Source organism: Bufo gargarizans, chromosome 3, assembly GCF_014858855.1.
Source record: "Bufo gargarizans isolate SCDJY-AF-19 chromosome 3, ASM1485885v1, whole genome shotgun sequence".
In the NCBI taxonomy this organism is placed as follows: Eukaryota; Metazoa; Chordata; class Amphibia; order Anura; family Bufonidae; genus Bufo; species Bufo gargarizans.
The window spans coordinates 42,852,173-42,874,680 of record NC_058082.1 but is presented as its reverse complement, the minus strand read 5'-3'; the positions used below and the strand labels follow the sequence as shown (position 1 = coordinate 42,874,680).

At 43.1% G+C, this 22,508-nt stretch overlaps 1 protein-coding gene across 2 annotated transcripts in view; it reads right to left on the bottom strand.

Moving 5' to 3' along the window:
- Positions 1-1,558: 1,558 nt before the first annotated feature.
- MYO7A (myosin VIIA) overlaps positions 1,559-22,508 on the bottom strand; it is a 148,371-nt gene continuing 127,421 nt past the window's right edge. For both annotated transcript variants that reach the window (XM_044284681.1, XM_044284682.1), the window contains 10 exons: positions 18,282-18,437; positions 14,306-14,411; positions 12,421-12,534; positions 11,840-11,927; positions 8,310-8,416; positions 7,624-7,809; positions 5,819-5,935; positions 5,186-5,269; positions 3,971-4,090; positions 1,559-2,199 (listed from right to left, as the gene is read on the bottom strand). In XM_044284681.1, the coding sequence (XP_044140616.1) occupies positions 2,110-2,199; positions 3,971-4,090; positions 5,186-5,269; positions 5,819-5,935; positions 7,624-7,809; positions 8,310-8,416; positions 11,840-11,927; positions 12,421-12,534; positions 14,306-14,411; positions 18,282-18,437 (1,168 nt within the window). In that variant the 3' untranslated portion in view covers positions 1,559-2,109. The remainder of the gene's footprint in view (positions 2,200-3,970; positions 4,091-5,185; positions 5,270-5,818; positions 5,936-7,623; positions 7,810-8,309; positions 8,417-11,839; positions 11,928-12,420; positions 12,535-14,305; positions 14,412-18,281; positions 18,438-22,508) is intronic.

Here is a 22,508-nt window from a genome sequence, read left to right as displayed (position 1 = left end):
ATGGGACCGCTGCACAGTCCTGGGACCGAGTATGACAGGAAGGGGACATCTCTCCTCTCTCTCTAAGACGCCTGTCAATACGAACGGCCTGAGACATAGCAGAGTCCAAAGAAATAGGCCTCTCATGAAAGGCAAATGCATCTTTCAATCCCTCTGAAAGACCATGGCAAAATTGACTTCGGAGTGCAGCATGATTCCAACCAGTATCAGCTGCCCATCTCAGAAATTCTGAGCAGTATATTTCTGCGGATTGTTTACCCTGGCATAACAGACGTAGTCTAGACTCAGCCAGAGCAATACGATCCGGATCATCATATATCTGACCCAGGGCTAAAAAGAATTCATCCACTGAACGGAGAGGCCGTGCCCCCTCCGGCAGCGAAAAGGCCCAGGACTGAGCGTTACCTCTGAGCAGCGATATAATGATCCCCACCCTCCGTTCCTCATCACCAGAGGAATGGGGAAGAAGGCAAAAATGGAGTTTGCAAGCCTCTCTAAAACGCACAAAATTCTCACTACCCCCGGAGAACGTATCCGAGAGCGAGATCTTAGGCTCAGAACAAACTCCATGAACGCAAGCTGAACCGGTCACTTGAAGCTGAGAAAAAGTCTTACGGAGATCAGCTACCTCCAATGAAAGACCCTGAAGGCGTTCAGCCAAAAGTGAAACCGGATCTATGCTTGAGACGGTTTTGGCTGCTTATCATGTCACGGACGGTGTACAGGAAACAAGACAAAGCAACATGCATATATGACTGAGTGGATCCAAAGCTAAGGAACCAAAAGGGAGACCCCTGCACAAGACCTGAGACATTCCCTGGCTGCTCAGCCTATGCAAAGATCCAAGAGGTGGAAGGTTGCATATCCACGTACCTCGACTATCTAACCCCTGAACACCCTACAATAGTGAGGGGACACGACCACCGGCTCCCTACACCAGACACGGAGGGAGTCAGGGTCACCTGGGATCCAGCAAACAGAAAATAACAGATAAATGTTCAGCACTTAACTTTGTAGCAGACTGGAAAACAAGATCAGCATGCACACACACTCCAGGAAGTAGTATAAGCCGCCCAGTAATGCATTATGGGGCGGAATTTAAAGGGATGCAATCAGTCCAACTCCATGACAGCTGAGAGAGGCTAACGAGATGAGGAACTGAACAGCACAACAAAGAGAACTCAAGGAGGAGGTTCTGAAAGGCCTCTGTCAGAGCTTCTCAGCTGTCTGGTTGTGACAGATAAGTAATATAATGTATGTACACAGTGACTCCACCAGCAGAATAGTGAGTGCAGCTCTGGAGTATAATACAGGATGTAACTCAGGATCAGTACAGGATAAGTAATGTATGTACACAGTGACTCCACACCAGCAGAATAGTGAGTGCAGCTCTGGAGTATAGTACAGGATGTAACTCGGGATCAGTAATGTAAGGTATGTACACAGTGACTGTGAACCCAAATAATAAAACTTTTTGCTGCTACAAATCTCATTGTTTCACACTGATATAACATAGGCTTGTGCCTCCATCATTACAAACACAAAATTCAAACTTCTCAATTTTCTCAATTATATATTTTTTCAAATTCAAAATTTCAGAACAATTTGGGACGCCATAATCATTTTAAGTTAAATAAATAAAGAAGTTAATTTTACTTTTAAATACTGGGAGGTTGCTCTAAGACTCTGGAATATATTATAATCTGTTTCATAGATTTTATATAAAAAGTCCACTTCGTGTTCTCCTGGAATATTTCCGGCTTCATCTCTCGTATCTCCTATTTTGTATTGTTCATCGGCTCCAACCAGATCCTAAATACTGACTATTTACAAGGGCCTCTTGTCATCTCCTGCTCCGTACGAAAGGGTCCATCCAAAAATCAGTGCACCCCTATTGTGACTGTAAACGTGACTGCGCCCTTACAGGTAGTCATCCTCGCTGGATGGGGTGTCTGAACCTTCAGTCTCTGAATCAGATGAGATTTGGGATTCAGCTCTGCTCATGTTCCAGACTTGGGAGGAGAAGGTCTTGCCCCAGCTACACGGATACCCCACGGACCTCAGGCGGCGGATTAAGTCTACCACAAGATGCCAACGCTCCTTCCCAGTTCACTTGCTGCCCTTTGCCCCTCGCTGTTTGCTCATTGATGTCAGCATCTGGCTGATGTAGGAGGTCAACAGGTCGTCCATCTTGTAGCCCTGGCAAATAGGAGACCATGAAATGAGTATCTGCATCAACACATTTTTCAGATAAAAGATTGGTCGCCACTGGTTCCACTAAATCTCCATTACTGGTGCGCCAATAGTTGGAACCACGACTGTGAACATGAAAGCCCTTCTTCATCTGCTTCATATGGTTGGCACTACGTTTACCTCTTCGTAGACAAATTGAAAGTAAATCTTTGCCCCCTTTATCTTTCCAACTGTCTCATGAGTGACAAGTCTGTGCAAAAAGGAGAGGCAGTCTGCTGTTAAAGGGCATCTGTCAGCAGTTTTGAACTTATGAAACTGGCTTACTTGTTGCATGTACGCTTGGCAGCTGATTGAATCTGTGTTGGTCCCATGTTCATATGTGCCCTCATAGCGGAGAAAAATGAAGTTTTGAAATATGCAAATGAGCCTCTAGGAGCAACGGGAGTGTTTCTATTGCACCTAGAGGCTCAGCTCTCTCTGGAACGGTCATCCCTCTGCACTTTGATTGACAGGAACAGGTGTGATGATGCTTTCACTGCCCAGCCCTGAAAGTGGAGAGGGCGCAGCAGTTGCAAAGAGAACAAAGCCTCTAGGTGTAACGGCAACACCCCCGTTGCTCCTAGAGGCTCATTTGCATATATTAGAACCTCATTGTTCTCAGTAATGCGGGCACATATGACCATGGAACCAACACAGATGCCTTCAGCTGCCAAGCGCACATGCAACAAGTCAGCCAGTTTCATACGTTCAAAACTGCTGACAGATGCCCTTTAACACCAGACTGCTTCTCCTTTTTGCACAGACTTGTCACTCATGAGACAGTTGGAAAGATAAAGGGGGCAAAGATTTACTTTCAATTGGTCTACGAAAAGGGAAATGTAGTGCCAACCATATGAAGCAGATGAAGAAGGGCTTGCCCTCAGATGCCCAAAAATTTATTTTCAGGGAGCAGTTCAGTAATGGAGGTCACCTTGTTAGAAATTCATGTAGTTGTCAGTCCATCCGAATTTAGATGTCCTACAGAGTAAATTATGGGCCCGAAGATGCTAAATAACCAGTTATGCAACCCAATGATCTGCCTGGGGAGGAGAAGGTTCTCCTTAGCTTCCAGGCCTCAGTTCTTCCACGTTTGACTATCATGAAGAAACTTAGATGCACAACAAATGTCATGACTCCATTTAGTGTGAAACGCGTTAGGCTACTTTCATACTCGTGTTTTGGCTTTCCGTTTGTGAGATCCGTTCAGGGCTCTCACAAGCGGTCCAAAACAAATCAGTTTTGCCTTAATGCATTCTGAATGGAAGAGGATCCGCTCAGAATGCATCAGTTTGCCTCCGATCTGTCTCCATGCCGCTCTGGAGGCGGACACCAAAATGCTGCCTGCAGCATCTTGCTGTCCGCTTGACGAAACTGAGCCAAACGTATCCGTCCTGACACATAATGTAAGTCAATGGGGACGGATCCGTTTTCTCTGGCACAATAGAAAATGGATCCGTCCTCCTATTGACTTTCAGTGGAGTTGATGACTGATCCGTCTTGGCTATGTTACAAATAATACAAACGGATCCGTTCATGATGGATGCATGCGGTTGTATTATTGTAACGGATCGGTTTTTGCAGAACCATGACGGATCCGCCCCAAAACACGAGTGTGAATGTAGCCTTAGTCTTACAGTATAACTGCTAATAATTTGGCACATAGATGAGATCTACTGTCTATGGCCTTGGGATTGTCAGCCCTGGGGGAGTGTGCCGGATTAGTTGGCAGGTCACTTACCAGCGAGGTCTCACACAGCAGTTTGCTGCCTCTCACCAGATTCCCAATGGTTATATGGAAGTAAGTGTTCCCGCTGCTCCAGTTAGAAATCTTTGTGAAAGGATGAGTAGCCAAGATGTCCTGCGAGAGACATGGGAGGCAGAGGTCAGGGGGTGGTACTATTAGTGAGACCAGCTAGCATATGTCATTTAAGGGGGAGGTGTAAAAATTTGGATGGGTTCATTACAGTTTTCACTGTTCTCACTCCCCCAAGTAGTTGCTGTATAATCCTATATGCAGTGAGCTCCCCCTAGTGGTGGCTGTATAAACCGATAAGCAGTAAGCTCCCCATAGTGGTGGTTGTATAAACCCATAAGCAGTGACAGCCCCCTAGTATTGGTTGTATAACTGCATATGCAGCGAGCTCCCCTTAGTGGTGGTTATATAAACCTATATGCAGTGAGCTCCCCCTAGTGGTGGCTGTATAAACCTATATACAGAACCCAGACCAGATCCCCTAAAGAGAGCTACTAAAAATAAATACTCTAGAGCCCCTAAATAAATACCCCAAACCAGACCCACCCAAAAAACTACTAACTACAGATCCCCTAAAAATCCAGATCCTACACCAGACAAAAAAGTATCGACCTCAGACCACCTAATTAAACATAGACCCTAGACTAGACCCCCTAAAAACAAACACTCCAGACCAGACCTACTAAAATACACACCCTAGATCAGACAACCTGATTGAAGACCCCAAATCACCCCCTCCTTGTTTACAGATACTAGACCAGACCCTTCCTGTTTACAAATCATAGACCACACCCTTCCTATTTATATATCCTAGACCACACCGTTCCTGTTTACAGATCCTAGACCACACCCTTCCTGTTTACAGATCCTAGACCACACCCTTCCTGTTTACATATCCTAGACCACAGCCTTCCTGTTTACATATCCTAGACCACACCCTTCCTGTTTACATATCCTAGACCACACCCTTCCTGTTTACAGATCCTAGACCACACCCTTCCTGTTTACAGACCCCAGACCATCCCTGCTGCAACATAGTCTATAGCAATGCCTGGGAGCAGAGGGAAACACAGGAACGGGGTTAAATAAGTGGGGCACCCAGAACAAGTCTGGGAGGTGTTCTCTATTTCTGGGAGTTCTTCAGACATTCTGGGAGAGTTGGCAGGTAGACAATAATGAATATCTAACTATAATTCGTACCTTCGTCTTCGGATCTATCAGGCTGACGCCATGTTTGTTGATTGCTATCAGGAGGATTTCAGGGAAGTGCGGCTCAGTGGTTTGCTGAATTAAAAGAAAAAATGAGGTTATTCCCAGATTCCAACTGTGATTTCTCTTGTCAAACCCTTTACCGGTCGCCCAGCCTTTCACCAAACCCAGCGCTGGCTTTTCTTTTTACATCTTGCATGCAACGCAAAGCTTGCAAACTCAGTTGTGACTGCAGTTAATCCCAGGTCATATACAAGGGGCCAAGAAGCTGATATATGTGGAGCCGCAGGGCAAAACAATGGCCACCTGTCAGCAAAATAGCAGGACTGCAGGGGTGAAACATACAGTATGGTTTTGCACTGCTTAGCCATGCACTGTTACACACAACCCTCGATAAAATGCAAGCCTAAAACACACAATGAATAAAAACACAGCAATTTGCTGTAAAGTGTGCAGGATGCTACCACCACATACGGCACAATAAGTCCAGGCATGAAAACAAACAGTCATTGACTGTAGTAATATGAAAGTCATGGACACAGTCTGGGAACACCGTGGTCAGTGGCGGTTTTCTTATCCCTTCATATAACGCTATAGATCTCGAAACCTTAACCTGTGTCTTACCTTAACCTCAAAGAAAGCTGAACCAAACGTTGGCCACTTATAGATAATCTTCAGAAAGGCCACCTTGGCTTCCTCTCGCGTCTTGCCAGCGTGTTTATTGAAGTAGGCAATAATGGACTGAAGGGTGGAAACAAAGAGCCGCCTTATGATCGATGTAATCTTATACGACAGATATCAGCTACCTACAGCCACCACTAGGGGGAGATCACTGCATACATTCATATAGCATCTATTGAGTTCAATACTAGATATATAAACCCAAATGCAGTGAGCTCCTCCCAGTGGTTGCTGTATAAATTCATACACAATCAGCTTCCCTAGTGGTGGCTGAATAAACCCATATACCGTGAGCTCCCCCTAGTAGTGGCTATATAAATCCATAAGCAGTGACAGACCCTTATTCGTGGCTGAATAAACCCATATGCAGTGAGCTCCCCCTGGTGGTGGCTGTATAAATCCATATGCAGTGAGCTGCCCCTAGTGGTGGCTGTATAAATCCATATGCAGTGAGCTGCCCCTAGTGGTGGCTGAATAAACCCATATACCGTGAGCTCCCCCTAGTAGTGGCTATATAAATCCATAAGCAGTGACAGACCCTTATTCATGGTTGAATAAACCCATATGCAGTGAGCTCCCCCTGGTGGTGGCTGTATAAATCCATATGCAGTGAGCTGCCCCTAGTGGTGGCTGTATAAATCCATATGCAGTGAGCTGCCCCTAGTGGTGGCTGTATAAATCCATATGCAGTGAGCTCCCCCTTGTGGTGGCTGTATAAACCCATATGCAGTAAGCTCCCCCTTGTGGTGGCTGAATAAACCCATATGCAGTGAGCTCCCCCTGGTGGTGGCTGTATAAATCCATATGCAGTGAGCTCCCTCTAGTGGTGGCTGTATAAATCCATATGCAGTGAGCTCCCTCTAGTGGTGGCTGTATAAATCCATATGCAGTGAGCTCCCCCTGGTGGTGGCTGTATAAATCCATATGCAGTGAGCTCCCCTTGTGGTGGCTGTATAAACCCATATGCAGTGAGCTCCCCCTGGTGGTGGCTGTATAAATCCATATGCAGTGAGCTCCCCTTGTGGTGGCTGAATAAACCTATATGTAGTGAGCTCCCCCTTGTGGTGGCTGAAAAAATCCATATACAATGAGCTCCCCCTAGTGGTGGCCGAATAAACACATATACAGTGAGCTCCCTCTGGTGGTAGCTGTATAAACCTATATGCAGGGGATGTAAAAAAATAAAAAAATAAAATAAAATGGAGACAGCACGTCCAAAGAAATGGAAATTTAGTGCTGTTCACCTGTGTTTTTGTTAAACCTATATGCAGTGAACTCCCCCCTAGTGGTTGCTGTATAATCCTATATGCAATGAGCTCCCCCTAGTGGTGGCTGAATAAACCCATATGCAGTGAGCTCCCCCAAGTAGTTGCTGTATAATCCTATATGCAATGAGCTCCCCCTAGTGGTGACTGCAGGCAGCAAGAATTATGTCATTTATTAAATCCACAAGACTAGAGCACACTATACAGATGCATTCAAAATTTTAGACCTAAAACCTTGTACTGAGAGTCTATTTGGTCGAGCTCTTGGTGGAAGGGGGGGACTATTCTAGGTTTTGCTATGGGCCTAATGATTTTTCTGTACTGCCCTGCATACAGTGCTGTTTATTTCAGCCTGTGTTTTGCCTATGGTGTAGCAGGCACAGGCTGCCATAATACATCTGACTGCAGGGAAGCCACGGGGAGTTTGCCCCATTGCTGGAGTGTTCATACTGTTAAAGGGAAGGATTCTGATTTCCTACTCACTCTCTTCCAGTCGTCCGGGTTTAGTTGCCGGATTAAGTCTTGAGGAACCAGCTCCTTCAGCGTTTTGGGAATGTTTGGGAAATAGGATTTGTCATCCTCATACTTCACTCTGTAGATGAGAGCGGCTAGCTGCAGGACATCTTCCCGGGTGCACTTATGGTAACCTCGTAGGTACTTTGGAAGCTCCTGTATCAAGAAAACATCCATCATCTCCAGGCCTGACGTCCCACTGACAACCTCTCAAGCTAGATTATTGCCCTTGAAAGGATTTTCCAGAAATGTATACGCTATCCTCAGGATAAGTCATCAATATCACATAGATGTGGGTCCTGGCACGTCCACGAATCAGCTCTTCCCTCTAGCCTAAAGCACCAGAACTATCCCTATGAATAGAGCCAGAAGCACAAGTATGGTGGTCATGCTGGTTTACTGCAACTCAGGTCCTATTCTAGTGAATGAAGCTGGGGTTCCAAAACGACTGAAAGTGGTAGTTCTGGTGCTGAGAGCTGCAGGGAAAACCTGAACGGTGACGGTGCCTGGCGTCAGACCCCCACCGATCCAACACTGATGACCTATCCTGAGGAGGAGCCATCGATATCTGAAGCCCAGACAAAACCTTCAAGGCTACAGCTTGTCAAGTGGTAGAATATTACCAAGTGACCATATTGTATAATTGAGCTACGAACCTGGTAGTAGTGGAAGATGGAATCAGCCATCGAGTCCTTTCCAGGAACTGTATTGGTCCACAGTTTCTTCATAAAGAACACTTGATACGTGAGAGAAGGCACTATACCTGCAATACCCAACAAGAAGGGTGGTTACAAAAACATATCAACATAGTCAGATATCTAAAGCGCACTTTGTAAAACATTGTCTTATAGGAGGCAGTATTATAGTAGTTGTATTCGTGTACATAGGAGCAGTATTATAGCAGTTATATTCCTGTACATAGAAGGCAGTATTATAGTAGTTATATTCTTGTACATAGGAGGCAGTATTATAGTAGTTATATTCTTGTACATAGGAGGCAGTATTATAGTAGTTATATTCTTATACATAGGAGCAGTATTATAGTAGTTATATTCTTGTACATAGGAGAAGTATTATAGTAGTTATATTCCTGTACATAGGAGCAGTATTATAGTAGTTATATTCTTGTATATAGGAACAGTATTATAGTAGTTATATTCTTGTACATAGGAGCAGTATTATAGTAGTTATATTCTTGTACATAGAAGGCAGTATTATAGCAGTTATTATCTTGTACATAGGAGCAGTATTATAGTAGTTATATTCTTGTACATAGGGGCAGTATTATAGTAGTTATATTCCTGTACATAGAAGGCAGTATTATAGTAGTTATATTCTTGTACATAGGAGGCAGTATTATAGTAGTTATATTCTTGTACATAGGAGGCAGTATTATAGTAGTTATATTCTTATACATAGGAGCAGTATTATAGTAGTTATATTCTTGTACATAGGAGAAGTATTATAGTAGTTATATTCCTGTACATAGGAGCAGTATTATAGTAGTTATATTCTTGTATATAGGAACAGTATTATAGTAGTTATATTCTTGTACATAGGAGCAGTATTATAGTAGTTATATTCTTGTACATAGAAGGCAGTATTATAGCAGTTATTATCTTGTACATAGGAGCAGTATTATAGTAGTTATATTCTTGTACATAGGGGCAGTATTATAGTAGTTATATTCCTGTACATAGAAGGCAGTATTATAGTAGTTATATTCTTGTACATAGGAGGCAGTATTATAGTAGTTATATTCTTGTACATAGGAGGCAGTATTATAGTAGTTATATTCTTATACATAGGAGCAGTATTATAGTAGTTATATTCTTGTACATAGGAGAAGTATTATAGTAGTTATATTCCTGTACATAGGAGCAGTATTATAGTAGTTATATTCTTGTATATAGGAACAGTATTATAGTAGTTATATTCTTGTACATAGGAGCAGTATTATAGTAGTTATATTCTTGTACATAGAAGGCAGTATTATAGCAGTTATTATCTTGTACATAGGAGCAGTATTATAGTAGTTATATTCTTGTACATAGGGGCAGTATTATAGTAGTTATATTCTTGTACATAGGAGCAGTATTATAGTAGTTATATTCTTGTACATAGGAGCAGTATTATAGTAGTTATAGTCCTGTACATAGGAGCAGTATTATAGTAGTTATAATCTTGTGCATAGGAGGCAGTATTATAGTAGTTATATTCTTGTACATAGGAGCAGTATTATAGTAGTTATATTCCTGTACATAGGAGGCAGTATTATAGTAGTTATATTCTTGTACATAGGATGCAGTATTATAGTAGTTATATTCTTGTACATAGGAGCAGTATTATAGTAGTTATATTCTTGTACATAGGAGCAGTATTATAGTAGTTATATTCTTGTACATAGGAGCAGTATTATAGTAGTTATAGTCCTGTACATAGGAGGCAGTATTATAGTAGTTATATTCTTGTACATAGGAGGCAGTATTATAGTAGTTATATTCTTGTACATAGGAGGCAGTATTATAGTAGTTATATTCTTATACATAGGAGCAGTATTATAGTAGTTATATTCTTGTACATAGGAGAAGTATTATAGTAGTTATATTCCTGTACATAGGAGCAGTATTATAGTAGTTATATTCTTGTATATAGGAACAGTATTATAGTAGTTATATTCTTGTACATAGGAGCAGTATTATAGTAGTTATATTCTTGTACATAGAAGGCAGTATTATAGCAGTTATATCTTGTACATAGGAGCAGTATTATAGTAGTTATATTCTTGTACATAGGGGGCAATATTATAGTAGTTATATTCTTGTACATAGGAGCAGTATTATAGTAGTTATATTCTTGTACATAGGAGCAGTATTATAGTAGTTATATTCCTGTACATAGGAGCAGTATTATAGTAGTTATATTCTGTACATATGAGGCAGTATTATAGTAGTTATATTCTTGTACATAGGATGCAGTATTATAGTAGTTATATTCTTGTACATAGGAGCAGTATTATAGTAGTTATATTCTTGTACATAGGAGCAGTATTATAGTAGTTATATTCTTGTACATAGGAGCAGTATTATAGTAGTTATAGTCCTTGTACATAGGAGCAGTATTATAGTAGTTATATTCTTGTACATAGGAGCAGTATTATAGTAGTTATATTCTTGTACATAGGAGCAGTATTATAGTAGTTATATTCCTGTACATAGGAGGCAGTATTATAGTAGTTATATTCTTGTACATAGGATGCAGTATTATAGTAGTTATATTCTTGTACATAGGAGCAGTATTATAGTAGTTATATTCTTGTACATAGGAGCAGTATTATAGTAGTTATATTCTTGTACATAGGAGCAGTATTATAGTAGTTATAGTCCTGTACATAGGAGCAGTATTATAGTAGTTATATTCTTGTACATAGGAGCAGTATTATAGTAGTTATATTCTTGTACATAGGAGGCAGTATTATAGTAGTTATATTCTTGTACATAGGAGGCAGTATTATAGTAGTTATATTCTTGTACATAGGAGCAGTATTATAGTAGTTATATTCTTGTACATAGGAGCAGTATTATAGTATTATATTCTTGTACATAGGAGCAGTATTATAGTAGTTATATTCTTGTACATAGGAGGCAGTATTATAGTAGTTATATTCTTGTACATAGGAGCAGTATTATAGTAGTTATATTCTTGTACATAGGAGCAGTATTATAGTAGTTATATTCTTGTACATAGGAGCAGTATTACAGTAGTTATATTCTTGTACATAGGAGGCAGTATTATAGTAGTTATATTCTTGTACATAGGAGCAGTATTATAGTAGTTATATTCTTGTACATAGGAGCAGTATTATAGTAGTTATATTCTTGTACATAGGAGGCAGTATTATAGCAGTTATATTCTTGTACATAGGGGGCAGTATTATAGTAGTTATATTCTTGTACATAGGATAGTATTATAGTAGTTATATTCTTGTACATAGGAGCAGTATTATAGTAGTTATATTCTTGTACATAGGGGGCAATATTATAGTAGCTATATTCTTTTATATAGTAAGAGTAGTTGCATGCTATAGTTGTCTATAAGAGACATTACATGTGTAAAGTATATGAACATTATTGTCATATTTTTCTCCTTCATTACATAAAGCATCAAGCCTTGGGTAAGTTCTTACCATCCTTTGATGGTCGGGCTTTCTTTATCCAGTCTGTCAGATGTCGGACAAAATCAAAGAAAAAGTCTCCTTCTGGGACACTTATTACCTAGCAAAAGAATAAAGATCTCTAAAGTAAAATGTTTTATGCTAATGGATTAGTTTCAACCTTAATGCTAGGAGAACTAAAAGAAAACAGAAATTAGGATCCATGATTAGTGCTATTATCAATAGATTTTCAGAAGCGACATCCTACATTTACCCCTATAATCTATGTACGGTATAAACTATGTGACAACTGCCTTATAAAATGCACAAATTACTTACATTGTGTTGCCCCTTATAACCTCAATTGGTACTGCATTTTGTTTTCACATTTGGTCAATCATGCCAGTATTGGTTTCAGTAGTAGCGAGTGTCTGAAACACAGCTCAGTCAATTACTATAGAAGGAGGCCGCGGGTTCCAAAACCTTTATTTCAAGCGCTAAGCTAACCCTTAATATGCAATTGATCCTAGCTCTGATTTAAAGGGATCTTCCATGGTTTTACGCTTTCTTTTATCATTTCATTTGTGACCCCCTCTCTCAGGCTCAATTGTTACCTTATCTGAGATCTTCACAAACAGGCTGAAGCCTTCTGGGGATTTCAGAAGAAGGCGGTTAGCAATATCTTGGCAGAAATCCTTGGCTTTCGTGCTTGACTCTACTTCAAACGCCTGTAAGAGAAGAAGCGGTGTGAATGTCCACCTTGGGATGATATTCTGTCTTCCAAAGTCTTATGAGTACAAAGCTGGGAAAGAAAACCAGACCGATCCCATCACCAACATTACAGAGAAGCTTTGTAGTCCATGGAAGATCCTGGAAACTGGTCCAGATCTGTCCTAGAAGGAGTTGGAGGAACAGGACTGATACAGATAATTCTACAATCTCATGATCATGTTCCCATAATTCGCTTAATGGGAAGAGTCAGAGTAGCTGTACAGAATAGTGAGTGCAGCTGTGGAGCATATTACACAGTGTAACTCAGCATTTGTACAGGGTATGTAATGTATGTACACAGTGACTCCACCAGCAGAATAGTGAGTGCAGCTCTGGAGTATAATACAGGATGTAACTCAGCATTTGTACAGAATATGTAATGTATGCACACAGTGACTCCACCAGCAGAATAGTGAGTGCAGCTCTGGAGTATAATACAGGATGTAACTCAGCATTTGTACAGAATATGTAATGTATGTACACAGTGACTCCACCAGCAGAATAGTGAGTGCAGCTCTGGAGTATAATACAGGATGTAACTCAGGATCAGTACAGGATAAGTAATGTAATGTATGTACACAGTGACTCCACCAGCAGAATAGTGAGTGCAGCTCTGGAGTATAATACAGGATGTAACTCAGGATCAGTACAGGATAAGTAATGTAATGTATGTACACAGTGACTCCACCAGCAGAATAGTGAGTGCAGCTCTGGAGTATAATACAGGATGTAACTCAGGATCAGTACAGAATAAGTAATGTAATGTATGTACACAGTGACTGCACCAGGAGAATAGTGAGTGCAGCTCTGGAGTATAATACAGGATGTAACTCAGGATCAGTACAGGATAAGTAATGTAGTGTATGTACACAGTGACTGCTCCAGCAGAATAGTGAGTGCAGCTCTGGAGTATAATACAGGATGTAACTCAGGATCAGTACAGGATAAGTAATGTAATGTATGTACACAGTGACTTCACCAGCAGAATAGTGAGTGCAGCTCTGCAGTATAATACAGGATGTAACTCAGGATCAGTACAGGATAAGTAATGTAGTGTATGTACACAGTGACTGCTCCAGCAGAATAGTGAGTGCAGCTCTGGAGTATAATACAGGATGTAACTCAGGATCAGTACAGGATAAGTAATGTAATGTATGTACACAGTGACTGCACCAGCAGAATAGTGAGTGCAGCTCTGCAGTATAATACAGGATAAGTAATGTAATGTATGTACACAGTGACTGCACCAGCAGAATAGTGAGTGCAGCTCTGGAGTATAATACAGGATGTAACTCAGGATCAGTACAGGATAAGTAATGTAATGTATGTACACAGTGACTGCACCAGGAGAATAGTGAGTGCAGCTCTGGAGTATAATACAGGATGTAACTCAGGATCAGTACAGGATAAGTAATGTATGTACACAGTGACTCCACCAGCAGAATAGTGAGTGCAGCTCTGGAGTATAATACAGGATGTAACTCGGGATCAGTACAGGATAAGTAATGTAATGTATGTACACAGTGACTGCACCAGCAGAATAGTGAGTGCAGCTCTGGAGTATAATACAGGATGTAACTCAGGATCAGTACAGGATAAGTAATGTATGTACACAGTGACTCCACCAGCAGAATAGTGAGTGCAGCTCTGGAGTATAATGCAGGATGTAAATGTATGTACACAGTGACTAAGTTTCTCTAGCGAAACCTGATATTTTACTGTTCTTACCTCATCTGTGTCATCAGGGAAGTACACTTTGTGGAATATTTGGGTAGTTTTGTGTTGTATGGCTTCCACTTCAACTAAATGTGGTGGATACTTTCTGCAGCCATTCCTAAAAAAGTAAGAAACAAGTAAAACTTTGCAAGTTAGATATTAGCAGCTGACAGATTTATATATATTGTGGTAGCAGTAATCCACGGAGCACATAAATGGCTAACGCCTCCCACATGTGCGGCTGAAGGCGACAGAGTTGTGATTTTCAATCACAGATTAAGGCCTCTTGCACACGACCGCATGCCCTCCGAGATACCGTCCGTGAGCGGGCCATATGTCCCGGAGCGGCATTGATCGTGTGCACGGGAGTGCACATAGATTACAATGACGCTGTGCACGTCGGGCCGCCCGCGGGACTATCGTCCGGCACGCATATGATCTCATGAGTACAGGACAATAGCCCCGCGGACCACAAAACACAGCACGGACGTGTGAACGAGCCCTAAGGCTAAGTTCAAATATGCGCAGGAATTCTGGCATTCAGCATAGGAAGAGCCTTCGGGAGCAGGACAACACCGTCCCCTGAAGGATGCCATTGACTATAATGAGGTAAATCGGGTTTCCTGCATGGATACTGGCATCTGCCAAACAAAATACCACTTTTTTTTTTTGCCAGAATCTGTGACGGAGGCTTCTTCTGGATCCTCTGCCACAGATGTGAACTTAACCTTAGAAATAAGACGTGCGGTCTTAGCCTCTGCATGTAAAAATAATATTCACATTCACTGACAGCAAGTAGAGATCTTGTAAATGGTGAAAAAAGAAGGTATATAAGAAGGCTGCAAACCTTTTCGCAATGATTGACCCTGACCCTAACTGACACAAAGTTAGTAACCCCCTTTAAATCCTCACTCCAGTGACATCCAAAGCTGCATGCAGAATTTTGTTGGTTGCTATCCTTAACAGCATAGCTTAAAGGGGTTCTCCGGGCTTTCAATATTGATGATCTACCCTATCCGCGCAGAGTGCACGTGCCGTCTCCTGTCTCTTCCTGCTTTGCCACAGACATAGCAGCAGGAGCAGGAAGAGAGACAGGAGGCAGCACATGCACGCTGTGAGCGCCGCCTCCTGCTGATCGGCCCCGATCTGATATTGATGACCTATCCCGAGGAGTGGTCGATCTGCGGTGGAGGTCATACTTACCTGTGCTCAGCATTTAACGCTCCCAGGCCAGCTTCTCCTCTCCCTGCCATGCTGAGATCAACATCCATTGATGGGGAACATGTGATCACTGCAGCCAATCACAGGCTGCAGCAGTGACCTTCTCCTCTTGTGTCATGTGACCAGTTGTCTGACTCTGGGATAAGGGTCCATTCACACGTCCGTAGTGCATTGCGGATCCGCCATACACTCGGCCGGCACCCCCTATAGAAATGCCTATTCTTGTCTGTAATTGCAGACACGAATAGGACATGTTCTATTTTTTTCCGGAGCCGCGGACCGAAAGATCAGGGCCGCGCTCCGGAAATGCGGATGCAGAGAGCACATAGTGTGCTCTCTGCATCCATTCCATACCCATAGAGAATGAATGGGTCCGCAGTCATTCCACAATTTGCGGAACGGATGCGGACCCATTATACGGACGTGTGAATGGACTCTAACCCCTTTAAATCCTATAACGGACTGCACACTGTTAAACCTCAATGTAGGACTAGTAAGGAGAATGGAGATAACTGTATTCTAATCTACTGTACAGTGGCCATATATACTGAACCAGCAGGGGGCGGCAGTGAGATGTCCGTCAAACTACCGCCTCCAATGCAGGTATATGCACAGCTACAGTACAGCCCAAAAGTTTGGACACACCTTCTCATTCAAAGAGTTTTCTTTATTTTCATGACTATGAAAATTGTAGATTCACACTGAAGGCATCAAAACTATGAATTATCACATGTGGAATTATATACATAACAAAAAAGTGTGAAACAACTGAAAATATGTCATATTCTAGGTTCTTCAAAGTAGCCACCTTTTGCTTTGATTACTGCTTTGCACACTCTTGGCATTCTCTTGATGAGCTTCAAGAGGTAGTCACCTGAAATGGTTTTCACTTCACAGGTGTGCCCTGTCAGGTTTAATAAGTGGGATTTCTTGCCTTATAAATGGGGTTGGGACCATCAGTTGCGTTGTGGAGAAGTCAGGTGGATACACAGCTGATAGTCCTACTGAATAGACTGTTAGAATTTGTATTATGGCAAGAAAAAAGCAGCTAAGTAAAGAAAAACGAGTGGCCATCATTACTTTAAGAAATGAAGGTCAGTCAGTCTGAAAAATTGGGAAAACTTTGAAAGTGTCCCCAAGTGCAGTCACAAAAACCATCAAGCGCTACAAAGAAACTGTCTCACATGCGGACCGCCCCAGGAAAGGAAGACCAAGAGTTACCTCTGCTGCGGAGGATAAGTTCATCCGAGTCACCAGCCTCAGAAATCACAGGTTAACAGCAGCTCAGATTAGAGACCAGGTCAATGCCACACAGAGTTCTAGCAGCAGACACATCTCTAGAACAACTGTTAAGGGGAGACTGTGTGAATCAGGCCTTCATGGTAGAATATCTGCTAGGAAACCACTGCTAAGGACAGGAAACAAGCAGAAGAGACTTGTTTGGGCTAAAGAACACAAGGGGCCAGATATATCATTAGGCAAAGTCACTTTTGTGGAGTGGAAAAGTCGCAAAAAAGTCCCAAAGGCTAAAACTGCGCACAAATTTGCGACTTTTTTCTGCTCTGCACTATGCTCGCCAGTTTTCTGAAAGTGGGCGTGTTTTCGTATGTAAATGAATCTCTAGACAGATTTACTATTGGGACTTTTTTAAAAAGTCGCAAAAAAGTCGCAACTTCACTCCAGTGAGGACCATGCTTATCTTATGAGACTTTTTAATGGAACATGCGACTTTTTCATAAAAACGTGCGACTTTTGTAAAGCTGCTTACTGACGGATAAACTGCTACCGTCAAACCACATTTATTACAGTCTTAAAGGGCCGATCATAAATCTGACTTGGCTAAAACTGACTTTAGCCATATGTGAAAGTGGAGTGAGCTGTCAGAGTCGTGATAAATCTGGCCCAAGGAATGGACATTAGACCAGTGGAAATCTGTGCTTTGGTCTGATGAGTCCAAATTTGAGATCTTTGGTTCCAACCACCGTGTCTTTGTGCGACGCAGAAAAGGTGAACGGATGGACTCTACATGCCTGGTTCCCACCGTGAAGCATGGAGGAGGAGGTGTGATGGTGTGGGGGTGCTTTGCTGGTGACACTGTTGGGGATTTATTCAAAATTGAAGGCATACTGAACCAGCATGGCTACCACAGCATCTTGCAGCGGCATGCTATTCCATCCAGTTTGCGTTTAGTTGGACCATCATTTATTTTTCAACAGGACAATGACCCCAAACACACCTCCAGGCTGTGTAAGGGCTATTTGACCATGAAGGAGAGTGATGGGGTGCTGCGCCAGATGACCTGGCCTCCACAGTCACCGGACCTGAACCCAATCAAGATGGTTTGGGGTGAGCTGGACCGCAGAGTGAAGGCAAAAGGGCCAACAAGTGCTAAGCATCTCTGGGAACTCCTTCAAGACTGTTGGAAGACCATTTCAGGTGACTACCTCTTGAAGCTCATCAAGAGAATGCCAAGAGTGTGCAAAGCAGTAATCAAAGCAAAAGGTGGCTACTTTGAAGAACCTAGAATATGACATATTTTCAGTTTCACACTTTTTTGTTATGTATATAATTCCACATGTGTTAATTCATAGTTTTGATGCCTTCAGTGTGAATCTACAATTTTCATAGTCATGAAAATAAAGAAAACTCTTTGAATGAGAAGGTGTGTCCAAACTTTTGGTCTGTATGGTACATCTATGACTGAGTGAAATTGGTTTCCTCTGCTAGATGGTAGAACAGAATGAGAAGACACGGGACCGGCACTTACCGGAGGGCTCTCTGCAGCCGATGCATGCAGTCTGCCGCCAGGACATGCTGCTTCCGGGACTGGATGAACCGCTGTACATGAGGCAGTAGGATGTTGCTGGGTGGAAAGAGGCCAGTGGTCAACCACAGCAGCTCCCAGCCCTTCTCTTCACTGTACCTAAAACAACATATTCACTATTAAAGGGGCTGTCCAGTTTAGAAAAACTCATTTTTATACATCCCACTAGAGAGTTCTGAGCTAATAGAGGGTGGTCCTCTGTTCAGGAACCTCATCTCTTGGACAGTGTGGAGATAAAGAACACCTCTCTCTGGAGGACCTGTCCTGTATTACACAGAAAACCCACTGATATGGATGGACACTGTAATACTTCAGCTCTCCAGTGGTGGCGCTGTAGGAAAAATGAACACTTACTTCCAGGTCTCTCCACAGATTAGGGCTGATCGCTGGTGATCCCAGCACCAGGGTGATTACTGATCAGCTTATTGACCCATCTCACAAGTATGGATTGTCCAAAGAGGAGAATCCCTTTAAAGAGAATTTCTATGTAATATATATGAATACATGGGACGACTGTATGAGAACCAAACGTAAACTGAGGAGGGGTTTCCCAGCTGGACTACAGAGCTCTATTGTCCCTCATTTCCGAATGGATGAAGTGAACTGATCAGGGCTAAATTGGAATTTTTCAAGTTGGTTTACCATGTGCATTGGTGTCCATGGTGGATCCACTACACAGTCTCTAATAACTCGGAACCCTGGTTAACACATACTCCAAGTAGTTTGGCATATAAAGGGGTTAATGCACGTGGCTTAGGGTGGGTGATTTTCTGATAGAACTCACCTGCTTCCCTTCACACAGCCACAGAGTGAAAATTCTGTTTACTTGCAGCCACCACTAGAGGGAGCTTACGTGATGCCTATATAGATGTCTATAATGAATCCAAATGCAGTGAGATCCCTCTAGTGGCTGTAAAAAGAATTCCAGCAATTTACGCAGCTTCTAACGAACAGGTTGGGGAAGGTACTAGGAAACCCCCCAGACCCATGTTCACATTGCACAGATTTTCCATAGACAAATCCACCATGGATGTTTTTTAAAATCTGGTTCACCATCCCATGCAGAGTGTTTCCTGAGGATGTGAATAGGGTCATAGGGATTAGTTGGTGTACAGAAATTTCAAATATCCAATTCGGGAGTCAACTGTGGAGAGTCTCCCATTCAGAACCTCTATCAATAAGCCAAGACTGTCTCTCACTCTGCTGGAACCAGGGGATACTATATCTCCTTATGGAGAGTGCCTAAATGGCGTGAGGAGACTTATAGGCCATACACGCTCCTCTGGGATTCTGGGAAGAAGGTATGGAAATCAGCTGTTAGCAAGCTCTGCCTCTAATGCCACCAGATGTACACTAGCCATCCTATAAGTCAATGTTTGACCTTTTACACAGGCCTCGAGACATGACTTGGATATTAACTAAGCCAGCACCCAGACTGGCCGACTGGGAGGCGGGGAATTCCACGGTGGGCCCCCAGTCTTCTGCGCCCAGAGGTAAGATGGAAGAGTAATTATTTCTCTTGTTTCTCAGGAGAGAGAATTATTGTAGCCACTAGATGGCAGTATCGCACAGTGATGCAGACTCCTACTGGTGTACATTGTACAGGAGGCCCCGCAGTATCTTCTAAGCTTCCGGGGATGCTGGCAGTGAAGGAGGAGAGAACATGTCTGGCCATCCTCCTGCCCTCCCTGCTGTCAGGAAACTGTGGCTGCTGGAGAGAAGGACTCCTCTGGATTTTTGGGCCGATTTCTCAGGTGTGTGACGGTAGTGAGCTGTAGGAGACTGTAAGGGGGAAATAGGGGATTTGTTTATAGCAGACACAGATCTATGAATGTGTGCTGCTCTCTGCAGAGTTCAGAGTGGCATTGGGGGGACTCTGCCCTAGGTCCCTCCAAAGCCTCTGCTTTAGGTGCACCCCCATTAGTGTCACGGCTCCAGATGCCGCCCAATGCCCCCACTCTAAATGCACTCCTAAAAATGCCTTTTCTCCAGGTGCCCCCCTAATACCCTAATGGCACTCTGCCCTAACCCCTGAAGACACCGTGATACGGCGAAACATGTCGGGGGGCAGCGTGAGGCTCTGATTTGAAAACAGTAAATCACTGTCGCCTAACAGTACAAGCAAAATGACACACACAGTGCATATATAATACACAGGCAGCGCGCAGCCTGTTGGCACAAGTGTATATAAACCCAGTAGGAGATTAACCTAGTCAGGTGACTATCCTGACAAGGTGGTCTAAGTGATATATGAAGGGCAGTGATTACTGGAATTTTAATTCTAATGAACTAGCTATTCACACCAGTAATATTAAGTAATAGAGAATAAAAGTTAAGTCTTAGTTAAATAGGTAGGTGCAGGGAAAATTGGTGGAATTGAGTCCAAAAGGACATTAGTAGTAGCGAATGTTGGTCAACACACCATACCCCTGCTCTTAAAGTGGAAGTACAGTAATTGTACCCCTAATACCTCTGCTCCAGGATGACCACTATTACCCTGCCTCAGACGACCCTAATATCTCTGCTTTAGGTGCACCAGCTCCAGATGCCCCCACTCTAAATGCACCGCTAATATTGCCTCTTCTCCAGTTACCCCTGCTCCAGGATACCGCTATTACCCTGCCTCAGGTGACCCTAATGCCTCTGCTTCAGTTATGACCCTCCGTTTGTGCCCTTTGCTCACGTTGCTCCTCTAGCGCCTTTGCTTGGGCTTTGTTAAAGGTTATGACCTGCAAAGGGGGTTGGACTTATGCCCGAAAAATTCTATACAGTGCGTCACATTCTCCAGTACTGACACGTACGGTTTAGATGGCGGCAGTGACGATATTCCGTATTTACAGGCATCACTGCTACCATGTAAAGAGATACTGGTGGTGGAGTGGTGGAAGATTTAAAGGGGTTGTCCAGGTTTTCAAGTTATCCTCTCCACACCATAGGGCATAACTATATGATTAGTGGGGTCCGACTCTGCTACCCCCACTGATCCCAGGAACAGGTCCTGTTCACCCTTTTAGATGGTGTGGCCGACCACACATACGCCCTGCTGCTCCATTTATTCTCTTTGGGACCACTGGAACTAGCCTAAATTGGGCCCCTATGCCCTGTTCCTAGCCCCTCCCACTACCCATACCTGGTCCCACCCACTACCCACACATGGCTCCTCCTCCTACTTACATTGGCTGCTCCCTGGCCACGACCCCTTTTCACCCACAAACAAAGAAATAAAATGTACCATAAATAACTTAATCGAACAGAGATAAAAAAAATCTAAAATACATGTAGCGGCATAGAATGCCAGCTGTTAGCAGAGCAGGTGCAGGGCAGCAGCTCACATGAGACATTGCCCTCCTGCCTGTGCCCATGTATGCCGGGCTTTAGCAGGTACATTGTAGAGGTTAGGTACACTTTAAGCTTACAGCACTGGCAGTCGCCCTTATTACCTATACCTGTTGTCACCATAGTAACCCTTATGAACTACACTTGTGCCACCATACGCCCCCTTATAAACTACACCAGTTCCACCATAGCCCCCTTTTGAACTGTACCGTTGCCACCATAAACCGCCTTATGAACTGTACCAGTGCCATCATTGCCCAAACCATACCAGTGCCACCATAGCCCCACTTTTGAACTGTACCAGTGTCACCATAGCACACTTATGAATCAATGCCACCATAGCCCCTCTTTGTTAACTGTCCCAGTGCCACCATAACCCCCTTTATGAACAATGCCAGTGCCACCATAGCCCTCCTTAAGAACAGTACCAGTGCCACCATAGACCCCATAAGAACAGTACCAGTGCCACCATAGACCCCCTTATGAACAATGCCAGTACCACCATAGACCCCCTTATGGACAATACTAGTGCCACCATAGCCCCCCTTAAGAATAGTACCAGTGCAACCATAGACCCCATAAGAATAGTACCAGTGCCACCATAGACCCCATAAGAACAGTACCAGTGCCACCATAACCCCCTTTATGAACAATGCCAGTGCCACCATAAGCCCTCCTTAAGAACAGTACCAGTGCCACCATAGACCCCATAAGAACAGTACCAGTGCCACCATAGACCCCCTTATGAACAATGCCAGTACCACCATAGACCCCCTTATGGACAATACTAGTGCCACCATAGCCCCCCTTAAGAATAGTACCAGTGCAACCATA